Genomic DNA, 27,500 nt, shown 5'->3' with positions numbered 1-27,500 from the left:
AAGGAAAAATCACCCTAGATCATGATTTCATTCCACTGTTACCATGTGGAAAACATCTCAGGTGGGATCTCCTTGTCAGTTATGTCGGATACCATCAGGACTGTCAAGGTGGTCTTTCTTCCACCTTTCAATGTCCCATGGTTTTCCAGACATTTTTTTAAGATTAAGATTTAATCTCTGTGTCTGTATGATCTCTTCTTTGGAAAAATCAGTCCGGACGTTTCACTACTGTACGTCTGAACAAAAGTGTAGAAGATGCAAACCACTCATTAGCATGAAAAAAAGGGAAGGCCATAATGGAATTTGCCAAAAAGTACAGAGACGAGTGTAAACAATTGTGAGACACAACCAGAGTTTAGGCACTGATTAATTTTTGAGGTGCATATCTGTACTTTTTATGCGGTTGCAATACCGCCTCGCGCAATCCCACTTCCTAATTATGTAAATTATCGTCAACATTCGCAATGCCGTACCTCACATTCTGATGTCATCGTCTTCTGCCTGAAATATTGTCACATCTTAATCTTGTGACAGCCCTAATATGCATGTATATACAGTATATCCGTGTTCATGGATGGATGGATAGAGGGGTGATTGACTGGGATGGAGGAAGCCAGATTCCAGCTAGAAATCCGCTCATCATCCATTGCTGTACAATCCGATCATCTACTGTCCCGATAGAGACAAAGCTTTGTGGTGTTAGTTATTAGTATCACCTAGTGGTGTCACGAGGAAGGATACACGGAATTGGGTCTACGAGAACGAACCCAGACAACATTTGAACATTACTTTTATAATAAAACCAATGACAACATATTAAAACTACATGATAATATATATCAATGTTAATTTCTATAAAGTTTCTACTAAGGATCGACCGACGGTATCGGCCGATACGCGTGAGGATTCGCCGATATATTTTTTCCGCCACATGATTTACAGACAAACATCAGTCATCACATCGATGCTAGATAAAACTGAATATAATACTGAATAAAATTTGAATATTTATTCCTTTTAAAGTTGATAATGCTGTTTAAATGTGACTTTAAGAAAGCTGAATCCTACTGTGTTCAGTGTTTACATTTCAATTAATATTTGTTTCAACTTGAGACCTGTAATATTGGTTATCATTGTCATTTTTTCATATAAATTGAGGAAGCAAAAGCAGTATCGGACACAAATATCGGCCCAAGCAAAATCGGCCATTGGCTAAGGGTGACGGAAAAAAATCGTTATCGGTCAATCCCTAGTTTTTACGATATTACACACACCAAAACAAAGACACTAGATGACAAACAAAAGGGCTCACTCTATTCATGCCGTTGTTCTATGGAAAAAAACGTCCCAAGGTGATGAAACCTTCTACTTGATGCCTGATTGAATGAAATCACAAAGCACAAACGCACATGGAAATATATTGAGACCGGCAAAATTGTGTAATGAATTAATTGTCCATGAGGCTTTTTTTCTGAATGAGTTTTCTTGAGATGTTGTGACACGAGTTTTTTCTTTACATTGCCCCCCCCCCCCCCCCCCCCATTTTTGCTTTTTGTGCATACAAGATGCTCAAAATATCTCATTAAGAATGAATGGGCAATTTTAACATTAGAGTTTATTGTTAGCGTGTAGCGTGTGAACGTGCATTGACAAGATGGAGGTATTCTCTTTCTCTCGTCTGATTGAATGGAAGCTGAAAGGTTGCAACCTCTTTCTAAACGCTGCACTGTTCTTAGCATCAATCAGATAACACACACACACACACACACACACACACACACACAGCTGACCTTCACACATGCATGCACACTGACCATGCATCTGCTTAAAAAGAAAAGAACGTGTAAGCTTATCTTATGGATTATGTTATGTGTGTGTGTGTGTGTGTCAGGTGAGCCTATGGAGGATTACACACTCGCACACACTCACACAAACACTACAGTGTCAAATGCCTATTGTGTATTATTTGCTGTGTGTGTGTGTTGGGAGGGTCGTAATAGTGACATCTGCACCGTTGGCTAAACAGCTTGCAAATATGCTGATAAAAACAATGCCGGCAGCCAAATTTACAACACCCATAAAAGACACACACACACACACACACATGTACACGTACACTCGGAGGACGTATTATTGTGAGATTTACTGTGTGTGCGTGTGTGTGTGTTTGGCTTTATTGCGCTTTACAGGACAGCAAGAGCGTCTATGTAAGCAAGCCAGGGAGCGTTCATGTGATTGTGTGTGTGTGTGTGTGTGTGTGTGCACCTTTTAAAAAGGACACACATTTTAATAATTTGACTTTGTTGCGCTTGTAATGAAATGAAATGAGCACACTGCTTTTAATCGTTTTCGTTAGCATCATTTGTATTTTTAATTACTATTCATTTTTGGGTGGCTTCCTGTGTTATTTAATACCACTTAGCGTATTACCATGCTAACATGGTGCTTTAGCATTCGCTGTTATTGCTATTACACCGTTGCATAGTAGACAGTAAGGCTAGCAAGTCGTGATGTTCAGCTTCTTCTAACAACATCATTTTGTATCGTCATGGCTTCCACGTCCTTCTAGTCCAGGGGTCTCAAACAGGTGGCCCACGGGCCAAATGTGGCCCGCAGGACACTAGTTTGAGGCCCCCGCCTTGATAGGAAAGTTTAATGTTAGTTTGATATGGATGCTGTATGGTATCATGTACCCAGAAAAAATTATTACGTTTGATTAATGTTCATGTTAAAGGTTAAATAACTGTTAATAGTTATCCTCACTATCCGTGTGGAAGTGGTAAGTTTTTGGCTATTTAAGTTTAAAGGAAATAACTTGAAGGCTACCGTTTAGGTCGCTAGCTCTCTAGTTTGCGAGTTAGCATGTGTCTCCAGACCCTGCAGTTGCGCAATATGTTGTAAATAAATTTTAATTTTAATCTGAAAAAAAAATGTGTCTACTCACCAACTATATGTGGTTTTTCTTAAGTTTTTATTATTTGCCGTTTTATTATTATTATTATATTTATTTATTATTGATTGATTGATTTTCTTTATTCTTGATTTGTTTATTTTCATCTTATTTTGTGCAGAAAAATAAAAAGTAAGATATTTGAGAACAGTGGAATGTTTTATCTGAGCTTTTATTGTAGAAAATCGGAACCAAAGCCCTGAAAAAGTTTAATTTTTCTGTTTTTAATAAATGCGTTTTATTTTTTGGAAAACCTGATGCGGCCCAGCCTTGCCCAGACCCTAGCTCCAGTGGCCCCCAAGTAAATTGAGTTTGAGACCCCTGTTCTAGTCTATATTAGCATCCGTGTGTTCTTGTGGGGGTGTGAGAGTTTTCAACCAGGAAGTCGTTAAAATGAGCACAAATTATACTTTTTCCCGGCGTCGTGAGCCCAAATAAAGTTTGTTTATGGAAGCTGTATTAGCCTGGAGTAAATTTAGTCTGGGACTGGCGCTGGGCCTTGGACAAAGGTCATGTGACCTGGCTCCATCAGGAACAGTTAACTTGGACTGGAAATGGCAGGATGAAGGGATGTGAGTCGGAGGACTGCAGCAGACCAACACTGTTTGAACACACTTTGTTGGAGGGGTGTAACGGATACACTAAGGGAACAAAATAAAATGCAAAACAAAACTGCTTAGCTTTTATATAAGCCGTGTTCGTGATTTTAACATGAAACATAAAAGTACACACTGCAAGCAGGCCATTCTCTAATAAATAAAATCCAAATTACCATAATTTCGGTGTATAAGACACTTGGGTATTTAAGTGGTACGCACTAAAACCCAACATATTGTGGTGCACATCAATCAGTGAGGACTAGACTAGACAGCTCTTTATTTGACAGGAGCCAATCATGAATTATGTCAGTGATTCCCAAAGTGTGGGCCACGTCCCCTTGGTGGGCCGTGGTAGTACTGCAAGTGGGCCATGCAAGGTCATTAAAAATATGATTCATTCATTCATGATTCATTTTTGCAAATATTATACTTTCATTTCAATCCTGAATCTTAATAATAATAATAATACGTTAAGTGCTCTTTGGGCTGTTTATAGGCGGACATTTTTTAGATTTTCAAGTGGGCCCAGAGTTGGTAAAGTTTGGGAACCCCTGAACTATGTAAAAACTCACAACCAGTTTATCAAACCATCAGAAATCACAGGAGGTCATTTGTCATATAACTGTATGACTGTGCTGAAATCATCACACAGAAGCTTAACACTAAACAGGTAGGTCAGAACTCTATAAGTTGAGTACCAATTTAAATTTGAAACTATTACTACTGGTGCTTGTATAGTTCTGAGCGACATTTGGAGTTAAAATATATATATTTTTTAACTTGAATCAGTACTTGTCTTATACATTTCTTAGCTAACCTTTTACCTTTTTGTGTACAGTTGCTATGTGATGATGTTAGTCTTCTATTTAAGATGACATGGTGAGTCAGACTGTTATATTGAGCAATGACCTCCTGCGATATCTGATGGGCTGACCAAATATACAATAGAAGTACCAATACACTGGTTGTTGCTGTTAATTAAAATGGTTGTTGCTTTTTATTTTAAACTCGTATTAGTACTTGTCTTAAATATTTATTTTCTACCTTATGGAGTAATGACTTCTAGTGATTTCTGTTGGGTTGACGAGCTTGTCATGAGTTACCTGATAACTCATGGCTCTTGCCAAAGAAAGTGCTACCGTTTCACCTCACTGGCTCGCCAACGGCACGGTATTTATACTATTAGAAGTTTTGTTGTATTGGAGATTATTATTATGGGATTAGAAGGTGGTCATAAATTAGTCGAGGCTTATGAAGTGGAACTTACGGTACTATTTTTCTCACAATATGGTGGTATTATGACAACTGATGTAGAATTAGGACTTTTTCTCATAAAATTGCGACTTTTTCATAGTAAAATATTTACTTTTCTCATCATAGTGCAACTTTTATTCTTGTAAATGTAGTCATTTTTCTTTAATTGTGGCTTTTTGCTTATAAATCTGCACCGCTTGTCTACATTCAGGTCACAGTTAAGCTCATCACAGGGCACATAGAGACAAAACACACACTCACATTCACACTTTTGGACAATTTAGAGTCTACAATTAACCCCAAAACCCCAAACTCCACATAGAAATATGAATCCCGGTTATTTCACCAGGAAGGCCAAGTATTCCCAAAGTAGAAGCTTTAAAAGATGCCACCGGGGTTTGAAACTCTGACTTGTCCTTGTTACTCCGGCTTGCCGTGACTCACCAAAGTAATTGTTTACAGAGTACACTATATTGTGAGGCAGTTTGACTTCCTGTCCCTCAGTTAATGCGTAACATGTAAGAAATCGCTGTGTCTCTGTTCTGTTCTGAAAAATCCTATTTTGGATACATGCACCATTACACTCGTACTTTGTTGCCTTTTAGTCCAGACTGAGGGCAGGAATGTGATTCCTCTCGTCATCTCCTCCTCCCCCATCCCTCCATCCTCCCCGTGGTTGAATTAGACAATGAAAACAATGAATTTGGTGTCTGTTTCTTTCTGGGTTCTAAAAAAAAAAAAACACTCCCTCACTTGACCTGGTGACTCGCTTTCTCTCTCTCTCTCCCTCTCTCTATATCTGGCCCATGCCAGCGACCCCCGTCTCTTCTTCTCCTATGCTTCCCCACTCGTGTCACCCCCCCCCCCCCCCCCCGACTGTCTTTCTGTGTGATTTCATGCTCCAGCTGCTCTGTTGTCAGCCTGCACTAGCTTGTGTTAACATCAACACATCATCTTACTTTTATTTTACATTCTACCAATACATTAGCTTCATGTTCGCCTTAAAAAAACCAGAGTCAAACAATGGCTGCGTCTCACATGGAACACTTCCATCAGTAACTGCGTACCGAGTTCCCTCGGGCGCCAGTTTTGACAATATAGTGCTGTCCCAAATCTATTACTGTTAGTGTTCACTTAGCAGAAATGACGCTCACAGTCTTTACCCGCTTCTTCTTCTTTGCTTTTTAATTGCAACCAATTGATGGAGCATTATCGCCGATTTTTGAATCGCCCCGTAAAACACGAGGCTGATTTTTTTCTTCTGCTTCTCATTTATTATTACAGTAAACCTCAGATATATCGGATTCAATTGTTCCCACTGGTTTTGTCCGATATAAGCGAAATCCGTTATATGCGTATACCGGAAAATGTCCGTTTTACGCATATATCGGATTTATATCCGGGATATGCGTAAATCGGATTTTATCCGTTATAAAAAGGCACTTCCTTGACTATGTTTCCAATGTACCTGGACTGGGCAATGAAAAGAGACGTAAGGTAATGAGAATTTAACTTTATTGGACTCTGAGCATAACAAATTGTTAATTAAGCTAGGCCCTGTTACGCCCGTCAGGCCTACGTTATTTCCAATCCGTTATGAAAAAATCCGATATATGCAATGAATTTTTATTGGAAATGCATTACAGAAAAATCGGTTCTTTTTTATCTGTCCGTTGTGAGCGAATTTCCGATGTATCCGAGTCCGATATATCCGAGGTTTACTGTATTTTTATTTTATAAAACAAAAACACATATAATACTTATTTATGTTCACTGCTTAGGTCTTCCGCTACATAGCCAAGAGGGTGACTATTGAGCTGGGGCCTGCAAACTCTCGGACTCGCGGGCCACATTGGGTTTAAAAAATTTGGCGGAGTGGCTGTCTAGATATACAGTAGATGGACATCCTTGCTCACGGTGCAACAAAACGAAAACAACACATCCACAGCTTACCCATCACATAAGTCAACAACTCGGTGCTAAACATAACACGTAACTTAAAACAGTTTTTTCCAAATGCCCGCAAAGCATGCTGGGTACAACAATATGAACTATTAACAATAGTTAGTAATGACTTCTAGTTAGTTCTTAGTTGGATGCTGCACTCAAAATGGTCCAAATGACGAGTCCCCAGTTGTTGCCATCTTGGTGACATAGCAGAAGGGGAGGGGCTAACTGAAACAATGATGCATTCATGACTAAACTGACTGTTTTGAACTAGCTTGTACGTCGCTTGTTTGTCGCTTTTTAAAAAAAATCCTTAATGACTTTACATCTCAGGGGGGCCTAGAGCATAGCTGTGAAGAACGCCCCTAGCAACAGGCAGCTTGGTGAATTTCAGCCCATTTTTTTTCCTTCGTTTGATTATTTTAGTCTGTTGACTTAGTTGTTTAAAAATACACTTCTCACAAGCGAGGACGCTCTTTTTCTCATGCTTTTGTTGTTCCTTGTTGTGCTAAATTTACACACAAGTGATTCAAATTGTGTCCCCCCCAAATAGAGCACCATCTATTTCCTGGAGGCTCCCATGAGGGGGGTGGGGGGTATTTTAGGGTCAAACTAAATGTCATCTATTGGCTTCGGAGAGAGCAACACGTCTGTGGTTTTGTGTGACGTCGCCGGTCGCTAACTGCATGGTGGTTGAGTGTAATGAAATGAGGACAGGAGAGGGACATCGGATTCCTTGAATGGGGGGGGGGGGGGGGCATCCTCCGGACACAAACGATGAGAGTCATTTTGGAGCTTTAATTGGAGCAAGTGTGTGTTTGCCGCAGGAGATGGACAGGACTGAATGTCTTCGTCCTCCTCCTCCTCGTCCTTCATTAATCACTACCCCCCCCCCCCCCACACACACACACACTCCATTCTCTTGTCAAATCATTGTCTTCTCTTTTCTTCTTCATTCTTTGTGTTTCTTCTAGCACGCTGATTTATTTCACTCTCTTTCTTCTCATTTTAGTTCTGTGTTGTGCACTGCATTTTTTTGTCGGCCATGTTTGTAGTTTTAAAAAAAACACTCCTCATATGTGAAGTGGGAAGGAATGTGTGTCCTCACGATTATGCTAGTTTGTTTTTGTGAGCTCAAACATCAACGTGTGTCGAACATGAGAAAGTTTGTGTTTGCACACACACACACACACACAGACACACACACAGAGACACACACTATAAGCAGCATTTCCTGTCGCAGAGGATGAAAGCTGTGTGATTATTTGTGTTGTGTGAGTGAGAACATGTGTGTATGTGTTGAATGTATGCACCTGTGTGTGTTTTTCTAATGGGGTACTGCTTGAAGCTGAGTTGCGGAGGGCTCTATGTGTGTGTGTGTGTGTGCGCGTGTACACGTGTACTTTGTTTGGGGTGACCTACAAAACCGGCCGCCACATTCCTCTGCCCTCGCTTGGCTTCCTGCTGCTTCATGCTAACGGCTAAAGCAACACGGTTTTAGAAGGAGTGTTTATTATTCTTCTGATCTACTTTTTCTTGTAAAATTGCAACTTTTTGCTCGTAAAAATGCTTCAAAAGACTTTTTCTCCTGTTATGATTTTCAACTTTTAAAATAGCAAAACTGTATTGTCAAATTCATTTTTTTTCTAGTGAGATGACGGGATTTTTCTTCTGAAATTAGGGATGTTCCGATCCGATAATCCATGACTGAAATTGGCCGATACCAATACTGATCACATACAGGCAGTGTAAATGATTAAATGTACTACTTGCTATATTAGGGGTCACCAAGGTTTTTTTCTTGTGATACGTTTACGAAGTCAAAATGGCCAAGCGTCATTTTTGTAACAAACAAAACCAACAAAGCCAATACGCATGTTTTACCAGAACATGAACAAAATGCTGGTATCCATAACAATGCATTCATTTCTAGTCTTTTCACACTATTAACTGAAAACCTGAATTAAAAGCAGGTTTATCCACCTCTGCTGGGCCCCTCCAGCCACATCCGCTGCCTTCTGAACCACTGATTCAGCCGACTCCCTCTTCTGTGCCCGTTGCATCCTGGAGAGAGGAGACAAAATGCCGGCACTCGTCCGTCACCTTGTCACCACTGCTGAAATCAGTGTGCACAAAGGCCGTTTCCAGTGGTCACGGTCCCAGGCGAGCTGTGCACGCTCATTGGACAGCCGAAATTGGGTATGCCGAAACTGACATGCGTGCTCACAGATTCAGAAGTGGTTGCAGAGAATGAATGAAAAGCATGTTTGCCCACCTCTGCTGGGTGCCTTCAGCCGCATCCGCTGCCTTCTGGAGCACAGATACAGGCGACTCCCTCATTCCCTCCCTTTCTACATAGTGTTTACTAAACACTTTTCACACCATTGAATATACAGTATTTATATATATTTATAGATTACTTTGAGTTTTCTGGTTTTGACTCACACACTGTTTATGTGTACTATGTGGATAGTCATTTCTGATGTGACAAAAAAAAGTTAGTGTCCGGATCTATATCTTTCTCCAATTCCAAGCTTTTGTGTTGGATAGCCAGTGTCATTAATTCTCTCTTCTAAATGAATTCCTAAATCCAGTGGTTCTTGTTGATGATGTTGTGAAATGATAATGAATATAACTGTAGAAGAGAATAAAGCGAGAGGGAAAACAAACGGCTTTTATTAAAACCAAAGGTGTCAGCCTTTTTCACAGTCACAACAAACGTAGACGCACGAGGTCAGCGGCACGACTATCAGTGTACCAGACGAGGAGAACGATGGGGATGAAGCTGAGAGTGACACTTTTTATCACAAAGATGCGAGTATCAGAGCGGTAAACTATGTTAAATGTCATTTAATGTTCTTATCAACTACAGTAAAGCGTTGAGAGGATTCACATGTTAGGTAATAATAATAATCCCTCAGGAGGATTTTAAGGACTTTATCTAGCTCGGGAAATAGGAGAATTTTCACATATTCACACTTCATATTTAAAATCATTTGGGAGGGGTATAGAAACATGGCTGTGTAACTAGAAACTTGAGCTGACATAACTTTAACAGATTTCAAAAGCAGGTAAAAGTGGCATGAATTACATTACTCACTTTTTATTAAAAAACGATAAATTACTTAATTATTGATAGAATTCAATTGTTTGTATAATGTGAGTATGGACACCATGTAGACTAAAGAGAATGTAATGCAGGGGGTTTCAAACACGCGGCCCGTGGGCCAAATGTGGCCCGCAGGACACGAGTTTGAGGCCCCCGCCTTGATATGAAAGTTTAATGTTAGTGCGGCCCGCGCAAGTATGATATGGATGCTGTATGGTATCATGTACCCAGAAGAAATGATTACGTTTGATTAATGTTCATGTTAAAGGTTAAATAACTGTTCATAGTTATCCTCTCTATCCGTGTGGAAGTGGTAAGTTTTTGGCTATTTAAGTTTAAGGGAAATAACTTGAAGGTTACCGTTTAGGTCGCTAGCTCTCAAGACCCTGCAGTTGCGCAATATGTTATAAATAAAAAGAGTATAAATGTGACTATAGTCGTGTTTTGTCATGTCTACAGGGCTCTAATAATGCTTTGTTCATTTTAATTTGAAAAAAATAATTTGTATACCCACCAACTATATGTGGTTTCTTAAGTTTTTATTATTTGACGTTTTATTATTATTATTATATTTATTTATTTATTACTGATTGATTTTTCTTGATTTGTTTATTTATTTTTCATCTTCTTTTGTGTAGAAAAATAAAAAGTAAGATATTTGAGAACAGTGGAATGTTTTATCAGAGCTTTTCTTGTAGAAAATCAGAACCAAAGCAAAGTTTATTCATTTTTCTGTTTTTAATAAATGCGTTTTTTGGGTTGTTTTTTTTTTTTTTAAAACCTGATGCGGCCCCCAAGTAAATTGAGTTTGAGACCCCTGATGTAGACTAAAGAGAATGTAATGGGACCACCTCTCCACATCCACACAATAACAAGAAGCTTGTCAGTCAGCTGTACTTAACACATGTCTGACTCAGACTCTATTAAAGCCTCCAGACTCAGACTTAGTCCCAAAGTTGGGACTGTGCGAAGGCCTCTGATGACACATGTTCCTGGAAAGGGGGCGCTCATGTGACCCACTCTGGCCCTAATGGTTACTGGAAGCATGAGCGAGCGTTTCTAATCATTATTCTGCTGAGTCATGGATGAGGAGGAGGAAACATCTCAGTTGCGTGGACACAGTCAGATCTAAAGACTGCGCACGTGTTCACTTCCTGTCGCTCCCCGGCTCACTGTGCGTCCTTTAATGCAGGATGACAAGTGTGCTGGTCTACGAGCTGCTGAAAGCTCCTGACAGCACAAGCGGTGTCACTTTCTTTTACGCACATTGTCTTTTGGAGCAGAACAGTTCAGAAACAGACACACATATATGCACTGAATATGGTCTTGAGCACCAACTACACTGGAGTAGCCTGGATCAGAACTGGTTAGTGCGGAGTTGAGAAGGGAACCAAAATATTTTGTATTATGAGTCTTAGTGTCTGAGTGTCTTTCATACGGTTTTTGCTGGTGCCAGATTTGGAAAAAATTGTTATTCTTGTGGACTTGTGTGTGTCGCACGTGCACCCCACTTATGTAATTAATGCGCCCAAAGCACGTTTAGATATTTTGTACATGGGCGCTATGGGTGCCACACAAGGTAGGCGACCGTGTTATGCAGTTGGCGATGAGTTTCGCCAAACCATGCACACGATATTATGTGTATATTTTGTGTATATTTTGGATATCTTTTATATATCTTGTTAAACTTTGTCTTTTTTTACTCTACTTTTTTTAACTTGACTACTGCACTGAAAGGGGAACCTCTCTAATCTTGTTGTACATCTTATATAATGACAATAAAGGCCATTCCGTTCCATTCCATTCCATTCCAAGCGACAAGTGGCTGTGACCAGTTTTACGAGTCTTCCATGATTTTGATTGGCTTTCAGATATGAAGGGAACCTGGGGTATCAAAGTAGTTCAGGGGAGGCCTGTGTTGATCGAGTAATCTTACTAGTATCGAACATAAACTAACATTAATGTCCGTGTAAATGAATATAAACTTGGTATGTTTACTCTGGCAGTGACGAATTCCGGCAGCGTGTGCACACACTAATTTTGTGTGTTGCTTGACTGGACTATGACGTAGTTCACATTCTTATTCTGTGAATGAATAAGCCACCCACAGACACATAATAAAGATGAATAAAGGATTCCCTGGTTGGAGACACATGCACTGAAAATTAAAAATGTAAATTAATAGTTGTAAATGTTACATTAAAAAAAGCTTATAATGCTGTAAACCTTATCATATGCCTATGTTATTCAACTCATTTGAATTTTAAATTAAACTTATTATTTTATTAGTTTATTTATGTCATGTTTAAATGTCACATGACCTCTCTTCTGCTTTGTTTGTGTTTGTGTTAGCCTATCACAAGTCCAACTTCTCTCTTTACTCTTTATTGTAACTAATGATAATATTGATAATAACAATGATTTAAGGGGCGGGCTCAATATTTATTTGAGTCATAGCCTGAGAATTGTCCGTCTTAGTTATCTCTGTAAAACTTTACAACTCTGTTTTACTATGTTACTGTTTGTAATGTTGGTGTGAGTGTGTGTGTTTTCTTATATGAAGAGGTTGACCATCTCACCACCCATCGTTCCCTGCATACAAAGAGTGTGTAAATATATGGTAGTGATTAGGAATGTTCAGATGAACGAAATACAGCTGGAATAGGTGCAGATTCTGGAAGGTCTAGAAAGCTTTCTGTGTGGGTTTGGAGTCCACAACTCCATACAAAGGAAATGAACATGAACTTGAACATTCATTCATTCATTTTCTACTGCTTTTTCCTCACGAGGGTCGCGGGGGGTGCTGGAGCCTATCCCAGCTGTCTTCGGGCGAGAGGCGGGGTACACCCTGGACTGGTCGCCAGCCAATCACAGGGCACATATAGACAAACAACCATTCACACTCACATTCATACCTATGGACAATTTGGAGTCGCCAATTAACCTAGCATGTTTTTGGAATGTGGGAGGAAACCGGAGTACCCGGAGAAAACCCACACATGCACGGGGAGAACATGCAAACTCCACACAGAGATGGCCGAGGGTGGAATTGAACCCTGGTCTCCTAGCTGTGAGGTCTGCGCACTAACCACTAGACCGCCGTGCCGCCTGAACTTGAACATAATGAACTTTAAAAAATGAACATAATAGGTCCCCTTTAATATATATATATATTTATTTGTATCTGGTAATTTTGCTAGCTTTAGCTAAAAAAAAATAATCAAAACATGCATCAAATGAAATTCAGGTTTGTGTCAAATAGTACAAAAATAATTTCACAAAGGCAAAAAAAGCCAAAGTTCCCTCTAGGCCAGGAGTCCTTTGACGTGTCTAACAGCCCCCCTGCCCAATACCACTCACCATAAATAAACTGAAAAATGTACAGTTAATACATGTAATTGGTATTGGCCCATCTCACTCACGGATGATCGGAATCGGCAGCCTTAAAACCCTGATCGGAGCATCACTAGTAATAATAATAACCATAATGCTAATAATAATAATAATAATATATTCTGGGAGATTCCATGTGTGTGTTCATGAAAGCACTGCGAGAGAAGCATCTGTGTGTGTGTGTGTGCATGTGTGTGTCCACTGTGACCCGGTGTAAACTAATATTGATTCAGCTGTTGGTGTTATACACGAGTCATAAAACTGGACTTATTGTAGGATCCAGGCTTTAGCCTCTCAGTGTGTGTGTGTGTGTGTGTGTGTGTTGACTGAGTACATGTGATACGTTGATACGTGATAAAAGTGTGTGAAAAAGACAACTTTTGCATGCCAACTTTGTCTTAAAGTTGACTGGATTGTATTTAATGCATAGGCTCCGCCCCCAGGTGCGTGCACTTTCTTCTTCTTCTTCTCTTGTTGCAGCATCCTCTCATTCTTCCCATCACAACTTGTCCTCCTTTGTTCCCTCGTTCTCTTCTCCTTATCCAAATAGAGGACACAGACAATCCAATAAAGACCCCCCCGCCCACCCCCCTCCCACCACCACCTTGTCTCTCGACATCTGGAGTGTGTGTGTGTATGTGTGTGTGTGTGTTAAGCACCGACTCAGCAGAAAAGGAGGATGACACCCTCCAAGTCGGACAAGAATGTCATGGAGGGAAAAAAAACAGAGGAGCGAGGGAGACAGATGGGAGAGAGCGGGTGAGGAAGGACGTGAGGATGAGGAGGAAACTCTTGGGACTTAACATCATCATCAACATCATGACGGCCCACAAGGTTTACCTTTCTTCTCTTCTTGTTCCGCGCCCTCCATTTTTGAGTGCCCCCCCACACAATCACCTGAGACCCCCCCCCCCCCTTTCAAACGCCGTGGCGAGAAAAGAGACTTAAGCGATGGCGAGAGGAGCAACATGGAGGGATGAAAGATGACAGGCGGCGGGCGAGTAAGGCAGAGACTCACGGGAGGGGTGGAAAGAGAGAGAGATAAAAGATGGTGGAGTGGGGGAGATGACAGGGCGATGAAGAAGAAGAAGAAGAAGAAGAGGAAGAGGAGGAGGAGAGGTGAGCGTCCTTGCACTGTCAGGGGCGATCGATGGCACATCATTTACATTACACTGACTTAACGGTGGGGGGAAGACAGGTGAGGGAGGGAGGGGGGGGGGGAAGAGGGATGAAGAGTCGTGGGGGCAGAAAATGAACTCCCGTCAAGATGGAGGGATGAAAATTGATCTGAAGGAGGCGGAGTCGTCCAAGCGTTCAATGTTCTTGGATTGTCCAGCGGGGGGCGACACTTCGCTCCTTCGCTGTTCATATTACTTCAAATGAGCGGCGTCCATTTTGAAATCATATTATGTTTCAATTTGAATCCCAATCCTGTTTCAATAGTCTGGCGCACATTCCTTCTCCACGTTGGAGCGTTGAAAACTTCCTGTTGTTCCACTTTGTCAGGGACGACTTCAAAGCTTACGGACGGGGGGGGGGTGGGAGGGCCTGTTATAGTTTTACCTCCTAAATGCTAACATGTGAGAGCTGTGTGTGCACGCGCAGTATATGTGTGTGTGTGTGTGTATTTGCCCACATGCCGAGGAAGTAAAGTAATGACGCTTGAAGCCATCACACACACACACACACACACACACTTATTTGTACAGACATGCAGACACACGTTAGCCCATCGACCTGTATAACTTGTCTTGTCAGCAATTGTGTGTGTGTGTGTGTGTGTGCGCGTGCACGAGGTGTTTAATATTTAATAGGTACTGGTTAAAAATGCAGGAGTGTTTTTTGCCTCTTGTCCCAAAGCACACCTGTTCCTCCATACAGAAGGAATAGACGGATGGATCCAATGGGAAGGACACCAAGTGAGGCGTGTTATTAGTCAATTAGACTTCCTGTTTCTTCCTCTTTTGTTTTTAAGGTGATTTTTTTTTTCTTTTTCCTCTTCTCAGATTATTTTCGCTCTATTTCTCTTATCAATCAATACTTGTTATTGGCTGCCTCACCCTCTTCTCCCTTCCTTCCACACGTGTGTACACACACACATATATACACACATATACACACACACACACATGCACATACGCACAATGAAGTCATTCATCTGTCCAATCAAAGAGGCGGAAGCCTGGAGGAAAGTAAACATCCATCTCTCTTTCTGTGTGAGCGTCCATGATTATGATGTGTGTGTGTGTGTGTGTGTGTATGTGTGTGTGTCATCAGACAGGCATACATCCCGTTTCTCTGGTGTCTCTTCAAAAAGAATAGATTGTTCTTCTGCCACAAAACAAATAATAAAGACACACACACACACACACACACACTACCTCGCACAGGATGAGGAGGTGTGACAGGATTTATGACAATGTCGGCACGACAGGAAGTCGGCGACAAGCCATATAGCGAGTTAGAGATTCCTTTCTATGTGCTTTAGCTTTAGTCTCGTAGTAAATAAAGTAGACGTGGGTTCGGGCTCTTGATTAGAAGACACCCGGGAAGACTTTGAGGCAGGAAATGGACACACACACACGAGCAGGACAAACTAACGGAAGGACGAGATCCAGATGCTCGCCAACGAGGGGCTGCCTCTCTTTCAGCCCAACGTATTGACTGAACCCGCCTTTGATAAACTGCACTCTATGTGTGTGTGTGTGTGTGTGTGTGTGTGTGTGTGACCTCTGCTCGTCTCCCGCTAAATCAATCTGTCAAACGTGTTAGCAAGACCGTGCTTATTCACCGCCATGCCTGTTTGCGTGCATGTGCGTGTGTGTGTGTGTGTGTGTGTGTGTGTGTGTGAGTGACCGACCCTGACCGGCCATCAGAGCCAATGACGAAGTATTGATCAAGGCTCTGTCGCTATAGAAACGGCCATTTGGGAGGACAGGACTGTGTGGCGTGTGTCAAAGTGGGAAGACTTACTTCAAGGTGGCTCATTGGATTGTTGTGTGTGTGTGTGTGTGTCGGTGAAAAGGTCATGATTCTTTCTTTTACAATGAACCGGCCTACGTTGTCATCTTCTTTCCTGGTGAGACTTTTTTTGGTGGCGTCCACTGGATGGGAGGTGAAGTGGTCGTCCATGAAGGAGGAGGACAGATATATTTAGAGCTTTGAATACATTCAAGGTTAAGTGTATCAAATGAATGTAGGTCAGTGTGTGTGTGTGTGTGTGTGACCTGCTCTTTGTTCGCAAGCTCTGTGCAGAAAAGAGAGTGGACCGTTGACGAGGATTAATACCCAACATATGGCAACCCTACGGGACACACACAACACAACACAAAAAAAAACTGTAAGTTTAATGAGAAGGCGATATCGTGTGTCTTTTTGCACACACGGTCATCTAATACGGTGATATTTGTGACAGAGAGAGAGAGAGGTGAATCAGAGTTCAGATGAAAAGTGAATGTTCATGTTCTCGTTTCTTCATGCTTTCTTGCATCGTGTGTGTGTGTGTGTGTGTGTGTGTGTCTTAACACCTAAAAACAATCTCTGCTACTTCTCCCTGCACATCTTTTCACACCCTCTGCTGTGCTCCTCCCAGTGGGACCTGCCGCAAAACTCCTGGAGAGCTACTGCTTCTTCATCTTGGTCTTTTTTTCTTCCAATTTCCATCCATCCATCTATTTTCTATGTTGCTTATTCTCACTATATGCTGGAGCCTATCCCGGCTGAACATATACACAAACACTGTCACTATCGATGGCAATCATCACTAACCTAGCATGTTTATAAGCCAGCAGTCCAATCACATGTCTTGTTGATGTTTACCAGGAAGTCACATGACCGTCACACTTCCTGTCTGAGTGTGTCTTCAATGGGCCTCTTGGTCCTTTCTCTCTCTCTCTCTCTCTCTCTTTCACTTGCTTGCCCGCTCGCTAGGTGTAAATGACTTTGCGGAGCCATCTGTTATGGAGCCGCCCTGCCGAGAGTTGGCCTGCGTGTGCGTGGCTCCTGAACGCGTGCACGTATGTTTTATGTGTTGTCGTCGTCATGTTGGAGTGTCACCGGGCCTAATAGCCTACTTTGTGCATTTGCGTGCGCTCGCTGCAAAAGACTCTTTCACATTTAGCTTCACAATAAAAAAGTCCTTCAAAATAAAAGTGGAGACGCGCTAACAAAAAAGTGTGGTGTGATGATTGCAAAGCATTATGGGATGGCATTGTTCATTTTTTGCTCTCTGTGTCTCTCGCCTGCAGCTCTCGTCCGGGTCGTCCTCCCAAGCGTTGTTCTTCCGGCGCCGGGATCCAGGAAAGCCCCAGGCTGCTTCACCCGGGCCTTCCCGGCCTGCTGTCCCCCAACCTGCTGTCCCACACCGGTCAGAGCCTCTTTCTGCTTCCTCTTTTTCAATCTTTTGACTATCTAAAGTGGGCCACCGCATCCTTTTCGTCATTCCTGTCTCCTCTTATGGTTCTCACCTCCACCTGGAGGACAATGGATGGAGAGAAGGAAGGAATTAGAGCATATAGAGAAGGTTTAGAGGGATTAAAGAGCGGGTAGGAAAGAGATGGAGGGAGTAATGAGTGAATAAATGGAGGGAGTAACAGGAGATGGAAGAGAGAAAGAAGGTGAACGAGTGCAGGCAGCATGCTGGTGTGATGAATGACTCGTCTCCTGGGTCTCACTCCTCCATCTGTCCATCTCTCCCTCCTCCCTTCCTTTTTTCCATGCGCTCTCTCTCCTCCTCACTCCTTACTCACTTTCCGCCTTCCTCCCCCGTTCACTTTTGTCCCCTTCTGCTTCCACTTGTCCTTCTTTCCTCACATCCATCCTTCCTTACTTTCTTTCCTACTCCGTCTCGTTCTTTACTTCCTTTTCTTACATCCGACTTTGTCCCAAATTCCCTCTCTCCTTTTCCTCCTAGTTCTCCCCCCTCTTTCTTATCATCCTCCTCTTCCAGGATTAATAAAACATGGTTGTGTTTAGTGACATATGGACACGGCTCACTGTGGCATACTAATCACACGCACACACAAACACACACTGCTGGCTGCGCACAACCAGGTGTGTGTGTGTGTGTGTGTGTGTGTGTGTATAGAGAAGTGAGAGTGTGTTTGTTGAACATTAGTGAATCCCAGAGAAAACATTTGCTCACTTATGAGCACTCATTAGTGAACACTCACACACACACACACACACACACACACACACACACAGTTGGCAGTCATCACAAGTCACATTCCGCCCCACAGACACACGTACACACACACACAAAGCTGGTCGTCCAGGCGGGCCTTGCGTCCATGGAGACGGGACGGTTGCTGGGGGAGATGGGCTGTTGTTTACGACCTCGCGGGCTCTGTGGCGGCGGGGTGCGGCGACCAATCACAGATGGACATTTATCACACTGCTGGAAAACGGAGAGCGCAGAGAGGTGCTTTTAGGAGGTCAGGGTGGAGGGCATTGGTTTGCAGGGGTGGGGTGGGGGTTTGGGGGGGTCCAGAAGTTGATACGAACAAGGAAGGAAGTAAAGAACAACGGATGATGATGAAGACTGGATGTGGCAGATGTTGAAACGCCACTTTCAACATGGAGGCGACCGAGGGGGGCGTGGTCGACAACCAAAGAGCAATATCACTTTAATTGGCCTCATCTTGTCCAACAAAGACGCTGTGATGGTCAGCGTGGGAGTTTGCATGCATAACCTTTGCAGACGCTCATTTGACTTGTTAATTCATTCTCTTAAAAAAACGCACACACAGCTCAATGCTTCGCCTTGTCTCACACACACACACACACACACACAGCACTTCCTCAAATGCATAAATTTACGCTACATTGACAACTGATTTCACTCACACATGTTTTGCACAGATAAACACGCACACACAGCGGCGTTGTGCGTGCGTGTGTGTTGATTACAGATGAAGGGCTTTCAATCTTCTCGTGAAAAGAATACACTCATTTCAAGACTCTCATGTGCACCTGCAGAGAGCCAGGATGAGCGATCGGGGAGGAGATGAAGGGGAGTGTGTGTGTGTGTGATGGGTGGTGAGTGGTGGACGTCGTGGGGGGGCATCATAAGAGGAGCTAAAGTGGCTTCAAGTCTTTTTTCATCTCTCTTGTCTTCCAAGGTTAAACTGGTGGAAAGTCGCTAATACTGTTTATTTACAACATGCGACAAGGGGACAGAAAAAGAGAGAAAACAACCACAGATTATTGACAACAATAGCATGGGAAAGTTAGCAAAAGTGCCAAAAGCTGTAGTGAAAGGAAAAGTTATGCTACAAGTGAACAACCTTATAATTCCTTCATCACACACTTTGTCAGTCTCCCTCTCTTTTGTTGTCATGCTTGATGTCACTTTTGTGTCTTTTGCTGTAGCTGTCCTACATTATGGGATTACTACATTATTATTGTCCACATTATTATTATCCGTTATGCTACAAGTGAACAGCCTTATAATTCCTTCATCACACACTTTGTCAGTCTCCCTCTCTTTTGTTGTCATGCTGGTGTCACTTTCGTGTCTTTTGCTGTAGCTGTCCTACATTATGGGATGACTACATTACTACATTATTATTGTCCACATTATTATTATTATTATTATCCATTATGCAGTAGTCCAGCCTTTCGAAGTCTGTTCATGATAGTGGACTGGCGGTGGTCCGAGCACTCCAAGCACTAGCTAGCACTAGCTGTGTTGTCGGATCACAACACAGTAGTTGCATAAGACTTCAAAATGTGTTATTAGCATCCACTTCAATACTTCCTGAAGTTGCATTCTAAGCATCATGGGAACTCATAGCCATAAAGCCACTCAAGCCATAAATTAGCCCCATCACTATGCAAGCCACAGGGTTTAAAGCATGAGAAAAACGTAGCAGCCTATACGCCGGAAATTACGGTAATTAATTTCATTCACTGAATGTTGACCCAATGTTTGTTATTTGTTTGTTTGGCCACTGCAAACACGCATCTCAGGCCTTTCTGTGAAAGCCAAAGATGGCCGACTTAAGTGCTCGTGCCTTGAATCTCTTGGACTTTGCACTCATGGGAGCAGAAGAAAGAAAGAACAGTGTGTTTCTAAATCCAGAACACAAAGAGCAATTTCTCTCTTTTGCTGTTTGTTTTATTCAAAGTGTCACTCCGTCTCTCAAAGTGCGCCATCAAATATTGACGAGTCAAATGGGCCTGGTTTCACGCGAGCGGGGTCGCGGCGGCGGGCGGGGTGGTGTTGGTGGTGGTGGTCTTCAGTCTAGAAGATGCTCCACCAGCTTGTTAATGACTCGCAGTGTGGACCAAAGTTGCGTTGGAAAAGAGATGAGTAAACAACATACAGACAACCCACAAGGGGAACCACTAGCGCACACTTGCATACATTTACCGCACACACACACACACACACACACACACACACACACACACACACACACACACACACAGGTTGTGATGATGCAAGTGTCTTTGAAGCACTTTGTCAATCAATCACACGCTAATTCCCAAGCTTCCTTGGTCGCCATTAGCGACGGGGGTCGATGCTCAGTAACCGTGGACGCAGCGGAAAGCCATCGATCTGAGGAGCCGTGTGTGTTATTGCGTGTGCGTGTGTGATAGTCATGATGGAGAACAGTATAGTGGCTCTGCTCCGGCTATTGATCGTCTTTGCTCGTATTGAAGTGAGTCATTCTATGTCCGTGTGTGTGTGTGTGTGTGTGCGTATCAGCATTATAATCAATTTGCAAAAGGTCTGTCTTTAGCCACTCCCATTTCTGTCCTTATTTGTGTGTGTGTGTGTGTGTGAGACACATTTCCCTCAAAGTCCCCACCCCCTTAAAATAGCACCGCTAATGAACACATAAGTACTTTTATTTAATGCTTCTATCTTCATTTCTCTTTTAGAGCTCGCAGACAACTGTACTGTGTGTGTGTGTGTGTGTGTGTGTGGTTTGGACATTCCTCCAATGCCCTCAACCGTGATGGGGGTAAAGCCAACACACACACAGATACATGTTATGCACAGAAAAACATGCATGCATTCCTTCACTCACACATGCACACATTCATACAAGGAATCACACACAATGTAATGGAACAATGAGACAAAACACACAAACACACACACACACACACACACACAGAGGGTCATTTCTCTCACTCTGCTGGTTGTTGTGTATAGAAGTCAGTTCCAGGTCAGTGCACTGAGCCAGAGATCTTAGTCCATACAAAAGAGTGTGTGCACGTGCACTATGCATGCATGTGTGTGTGCATGCATGCGTGTCTGCTTTGTCTTCCTGCATGTCAGTGAATGTGGCCTCGGGGAGGTGTCCGAAAACTGGCCGAAACATTTGAATGCAATGTGGAAAACTTCAAAGGAAACTTGCACCATGAAGCTCCAGAGTCAGGATGTGTCACCTCAGTCCTGCCCCCTGGAGGGGACAGCAGGAACTTATTCTCACTAAGTTATTACTCATATTGACTTATGTACCTGTGTGTTTGTGTGTGTGTGTGTGTGTGTGTGTATCAGGCCTGACAGCAGCCGCCATGGCCGAACTCCAGAAGCTGCAGAAGATGAAGATGATGATGAGTCTCCAGAACGGAAACGAGTCGGACAATGATGACTTGCACTCCAATGCAGGTAACACAAACAAGCGCACGTTTGCACACACTCACACTTTGATACGTCTTCTTCTTCAATGAGACTTTTCTTCCAAAAACAGAATGTTGTGCTTTCCTTTTTCACCCTGTGACTTCATTGTGTTTTAAATGGACATGTCACAAGTGTGTGTGTGTGTGTGTGTGCTTCATGCTTGACGTGCATTAAACAAAGAGTTCACGTGCACTTTTCCATCCCTGCCGTGTTTGCTGGTGTGAATTATTGAAAGGAAGCAAAACAAAAAGCAGAGAGAGAAGAAAGGTGAACGATTGTGGTGCTGACCCGTCAAACGACTCCATCTTGTCCTCTTTAAAAAAAAAAAAAAATTATATATATATATATATGAACCCTACACTCCTGCTCCTTTTTGCCTCTCCATCTTTGATATCATTTGCACTACATTGCCTTTGTGTGTCTTTGTGCTACCTTGTTGTCATATAACACACACTGGTGGCACACAATAGCAAGCATGGGGAGAAGAAGAGGTAGGACAGGATCGGAGGAGCAAACACAAAGAACATTTTTTTTTTTTACGGGCCAAAGTTGATGACTTGGCAAATTTTCCTTTTTTTGAAAAAAGCAAAGAAGACAAGGAAAACTCTTAAAACTCAATAGAAATATTGAGTTGTCTCAACCTGTTCATGTTTATACTTAGTACTTAGTACTGAGTACAGTTACAGTAGTAGTACAGTTGCTTAGTGCACAAGTGTTTTCACACTGAAAAGTACAGCAAAATGCATTTCAGCGTTATAATGAAGTATACTGACGGACGTATGGCATTTGAGACACAGCACTTTTTTCCTGCTACGAGCAACACTTTTGGCAAGAAGACATATCTATGTATGTGTGTGTGTGTGTGTGTGTAGAGAAAGTGGGAGAGAACATCTGCCCATCTGTTTATACTTCTTTTCTTCCCCGGTGTAAAGGCAGAGAGGGGACGCAGCCCAGCTGTCTCACACACACGCACACACACACACACACACACACACACACACACGGCGCAGGGAATTCAGTAGGCAATAATAGAGAGAGACGGCTGCTAATTCAAACTAATGGAGGGAGATGAAGATGGATGAGGGAGGGAAGAAGAGGCGAGCTGGTGGCTGAGTGAGGTAGAGTTACACACACCGAGAGAGAGAGAGAGAGAGAGAGCATTGTCGTTTTGTTTGTGAAGCAGGAAGTTGTTCACATGTTGTGATATGTGTGTGTTTGCGCGTGTATTATTATTATTACATACAGTTTTATTTGTGTGCCCAGGAGGAAGTGAGTGTTCCTGGGACAAGGAGCGCCTGAGCAGCCCCCTGGCCGGAGCCCACTGTGGCGGCCCCGGAGGAGGTGGTGGAGGCACCACCCCGGCAGGTGCGGCGGGAGGCGGCGGGCGGGGCCCTGCTTTGGGAGCTGTCAATCAACAGCAACTCCAGCAGCAGCAGCTACTTGCTAATAGTAAGCAAACACACCTCCGTATCCATGACGACGTGACCGTGGCCATTGTGTTTGTCCCCATCAAAGTGACAAGACGGACCCTAAATGAAAGTGTCCGAAAGGTTTTCTTGATAACAACACATGAGGTGTGAGGTGTGTGCGCACACTTGTGCGTGCATGTGTGTGTGTGTGTGTCAAAGGGGTGGCAATATGTGTTAATGTACGCCATTTAATCTGTTCCCATCTCCTGTATTAACACTCTGCCTGGATTAATCAGCACACACTCAACTAAATGACTCAATTCATCAACATCACACACACACACACATGCGCAAATGTTTCTTATTGCACACATGTGTTGGGACACACACACACACTAACACGCACTGCGGGAGGTGACAAACACTCACATTGATTGTTGTCACGACAACAGCAATCAGCGTTATTGTTTTATCGGAGTGAAAGCGGCTGCCACAGATAAAAAAACACACACACACACACACGCTGTTCACGTGCACGTTCCCAGCTGAGACGGCAGACGTCTTCACGCCCAGGCCTTCACGAAGGCCTGCTTTGGGGTCAGAGGTGAAAGGTGACGGCCTCTGGAGGTTATTTCACCTTTTTCTTTTTTAATCCCGTCCTCCCGTTTGCCCTCAGCTACCCTAGCGACACTTTTGACACGTCGCAACGAGGTTGAAGTTCAACAGGAGGTCACAGTCGTCACTCGATCCGCGTCGGTGATGGTGTCATCACAGCTGCGTGTGTTCCTCCTTTAGGACTGGACCTGCCCTTCATGATGATGCCCCACCCGCTGCTTCCCATGGGGTTGCCGCCCGCCTCCGTAGCCATGGCGATGTCACAGATGAACCACCTCAGCACCATCGCCAACATGGCCGCTGCGGCTCAGCAGATACACGTTCATCGGGCGCCCGTTATCAAGGTGACATCATCGGAACATTGCGTTGTTCATGAAAATATAGTTAATTTTTCATCACTTTTAAAATTACAAATTATGTATTTTTTACTTGTTAAATTATTACATTTTGAAAACCCACGCATGCACGGGGAGAAAATCCACACAGAGATGGCCGAGGATGGAATTGAACCCTGGTCTCCTAGCTGGTCTCCGAGCGCTAACCACTCGACCGCCGTGTCGCCCTCATATTCATTCATTTTCTACCGCTTTTTCCTCACAAGGGTCGCGGGGGTGCTGGAGCCTATCCCAGCTGTCTTTGGGCGAGAGGCGGGGTACATCCTGGACTGGTCGCCAGCCAATCACAGGGCACCGCCCTCATATTGACATAGTTTATTTATTTATTTGTGTGATTTGTTTGCGTGTGTTTGTGTAGGAGCGTGTGTGTGACAGCCCCTCTCTGTCGCCCTCCGTTGACGAGACCAACACGCCCCTGCAGTCGCAACCCAGTAGCTCCGCCTCCAGCTCGCCAGAAAGACTTGGTACGCCAACCAACGCGCTCCGGAGTGCGACCATTGCATTCACTCATATTTTTCCTTTTCCAGGCCTGCTCTCGGTTGATGCAGATGTGGCGCTGGCCAACCCTGCCACGCCCATCAAGAAAATAACAAAAGACAAAGGTTAGACCACACACACACACACACACACAAACACACACACAACTTCCATTATGCACCTTCATCCAAACATCAGCCATTTTCTTTTGACAACTGACAAATCATCCTCACTTTTTTCATCTCCTGTATTTACACATGCACACACACACACACACACACACACACACACACACACACACAAAGTGAAGTGTCAGGATGTTCTGTCAGTCCTATTGATCACCTGTCTCCCAGCCATCAATCAGGCCAATGAGGGAGAGGATGAGAGTGTGTGTCTGCATGTGTGTGTGTGTGTGTGTTGGGGTGGCTAGGGTGTAGCAAAGGAGGCAGGGCTAAAAGGGGTCAAGAGGCCGCCCACTAAAAGCAGAAGCAGGGCCTCTCCCATTATTTTCCATCTTGTGAAAATAAAGCACCTGCTGCCGTTCCAATCTGAGGCCGAGTCAAAGACGCGTTGGTGCAACTTAACCACTCCTCTTTGGCGCACACAAGCGCATCCTGGAATGTTCCCGGTGGACGTGCGCCATCTGGAAGCGATGGGTCACGTTTGCATAATAAACCACACACACGCGTTGGGGGGCAGAGGCTGGCGTATGTAAGTATTTGATCCCCTTCTGATTCAGTAAGTTTACCCCCTTATAATGATAAACAGTACAGAATTGTTATGGAGAGTCAAAATGTAAACAAAATATATATTTTTAAAATTACATTTGTATTAGATTGAGGGGAAATAAGTATTTGATGCCATAGCACCCTGGACTGGTCGCCGGCCAATCACAGGGCACATATAGACAAACAACCATTCACACTCACATTCATACCTATGGACAATTTGGAGTCGCCAATTAACCTAGCATGTTTTTGGAATGTGGGAGGAAACCGGAGTACCTGGAGAAAACCCACGCATGCACGGGGAGAACATGCAAACTCCACACAGAGATGGCCGAGGGTGGAATTGAACTCTGGTCTCCTAGCTGTGTGGCCTACGTGCTAACCACTTATCGATACGGTTAATTCATTCATAATTAATTTATTTAATGTTTTTTCTCTCCATTCATTTATACATTAATTCTACCTAAACCTACCTTAAAGTGTAAAGGGTAAACTAACAGGACGAAAATACTTTTTTTTTTCCCCACCGCATGAGTATTCAGTGGAAACATGCAGCTGTCAATCATCAATGAGGTTCACACGTATAAAAGACTGGTGTGTTAGTTTGTAATCTTTTGGAATATTTGACTTGTTTTCTTCAACTTTTTTGTCTGTCCTTCAACTGCGGTGTCGGACAGCGTTATCGGCAACAAAAAAAAAACGAAATGAGAAAAGCTTTCAGTCAGACACCCCCTTGAAGGCTGAGTCCACTTTCTCAAATTTGTGTTTTTTGGTAATAATAAAATAAATAAAATTGACAGAAAAATGAAGGAGGAAAGAAATGGTAGAAATAAATACAGGAAGTTGACAGAGGATGGAAGATAAGCGTGTAAGAGGAGGAGGAGGAGGAGACGTATGGATGAAGTAGCAGATAGGAGTGTGTGTGTGTGTGTGTGTGTGTGTGTGTGTGTGTGTGTGTGTGCTAGAGTGCATCTCAATCAGCGTTAATTTCACAGCAGAGTTAACTCTCTTGTCAGTGTGTTAGGCATTAAGAGCTGAGCAGACACTGTGACACACACACACACACACACACACACACACACACGAAGGGTGTGTTTAATCCTTGCCAATTAGTACCTCACATGATTGTCTGAATACTAACGAGCCGTGTGTGTGTGTGTGTGTGTGTGTGTGTGTGTGTGTCAAGTGTAATTGATCCCCCTGATGCTGCATCATTGACTTTTACACTTTAACAACAACAACATGTCTCCAACTTCTTCTGCTGTGCACATCTTTACATCCCGGAAACCCACTCCAGAATATTCCATGTTTGCTTTGTCTTCAGAAGAAGAACCTTCGCTTGGGCAAGCCTTGCCCCCGGGCTTCCCTGCCCCGTTCCTATTTGCCGACAGCCTGTCTTCCGTGGAGACGCTCCTCACCAACATACAGGTATCTTGGATGTCCATGTTGGCGCCGTGTGGACTCTTCAAGAATGTGCGTTTATGTATTAGGGCCTCCTGAAGGTGGCGGTAGAGAACGCCCGCGTGCAGGACAAGCAGATCCAGGCGGAGAAGAGGGAGCTGAAGATGGAGCTCTACCGGGAACGAGAGATGAGGGAGAGTCTGGAGCGGCAGTTGACCTCTGAACTGCAGAGCAGAGGTAACAACTCCTGTTGGATTGACTCATTTAAATGTTGAATATTACAAGATTACACTAATATTATAATATAATAATAATAATATAATAATATAATATTACACTAATCCTTATACAGTAAACCTCGGATATATCGGATTCAATTGTTCCCACTGGTTTTGTCCGATATAAGCGAAATCCGGAAAATGTCCGTTTTACGCATATATCGGATTTATATCCGGTATATGCGTAAATCGGATTTTATCCGTTATAAAAAGGCACTTCCTTGACTATGTTTCCAATGTATCTGGACGCGCAGGCAACGCTGCAAACGACGTCGTATAGCGGCCTGTCACGATTCGGCGAATCGGA

The 27,500-nt window shown here is 43.2% G+C and overlaps 1 protein-coding gene across 9 annotated transcripts in view; it reads left to right on the top strand.

Annotated features, from left to right (window-relative positions):
• The window catches only part of dachb (dachshund b), a 55,859-nt gene that overhangs the window by 23,621 nt on the left and 4,738 nt on the right, over positions 1 to 27,500 (top strand). For 8 of the 9 annotated variants that reach the window (XM_058066428.1, XM_058066426.1, XM_058066425.1 and 5 more), the window contains 8 exons: positions 17,500 to 17,618; positions 21,768 to 21,878; positions 23,154 to 23,339; positions 24,095 to 24,258; positions 24,668 to 24,773; positions 24,837 to 24,911; positions 26,839 to 26,942; positions 27,005 to 27,152. In XM_058066428.1, coding sequence (XP_057922411.1) covers positions 17,500 to 17,618; positions 21,768 to 21,878; positions 23,154 to 23,339; positions 24,095 to 24,258; positions 24,668 to 24,773; positions 24,837 to 24,911; positions 26,839 to 26,942; positions 27,005 to 27,152 — 1,013 coding nt within the window. The remainder of the gene's footprint in view (positions 1 to 17,499; positions 17,619 to 21,767; positions 21,879 to 23,153; positions 23,340 to 24,094; positions 24,259 to 24,667; positions 24,774 to 24,836; positions 24,912 to 26,838; positions 26,943 to 27,004; positions 27,153 to 27,500) is intronic. The other variant, XM_058066431.1, reaches the window with a different exon arrangement.

Source organism: Doryrhamphus excisus, chromosome 3 (assembly GCF_030265055.1).
Source record: "Doryrhamphus excisus isolate RoL2022-K1 chromosome 3, RoL_Dexc_1.0, whole genome shotgun sequence".
Lineage (NCBI taxonomy): Eukaryota > Metazoa > Chordata > Actinopteri > Syngnathiformes > Syngnathidae > Doryrhamphus > Doryrhamphus excisus.
Note: the sequence above shows the minus strand (reverse complement) of the source record. Positions and strands in the feature narration are given on the sequence as shown.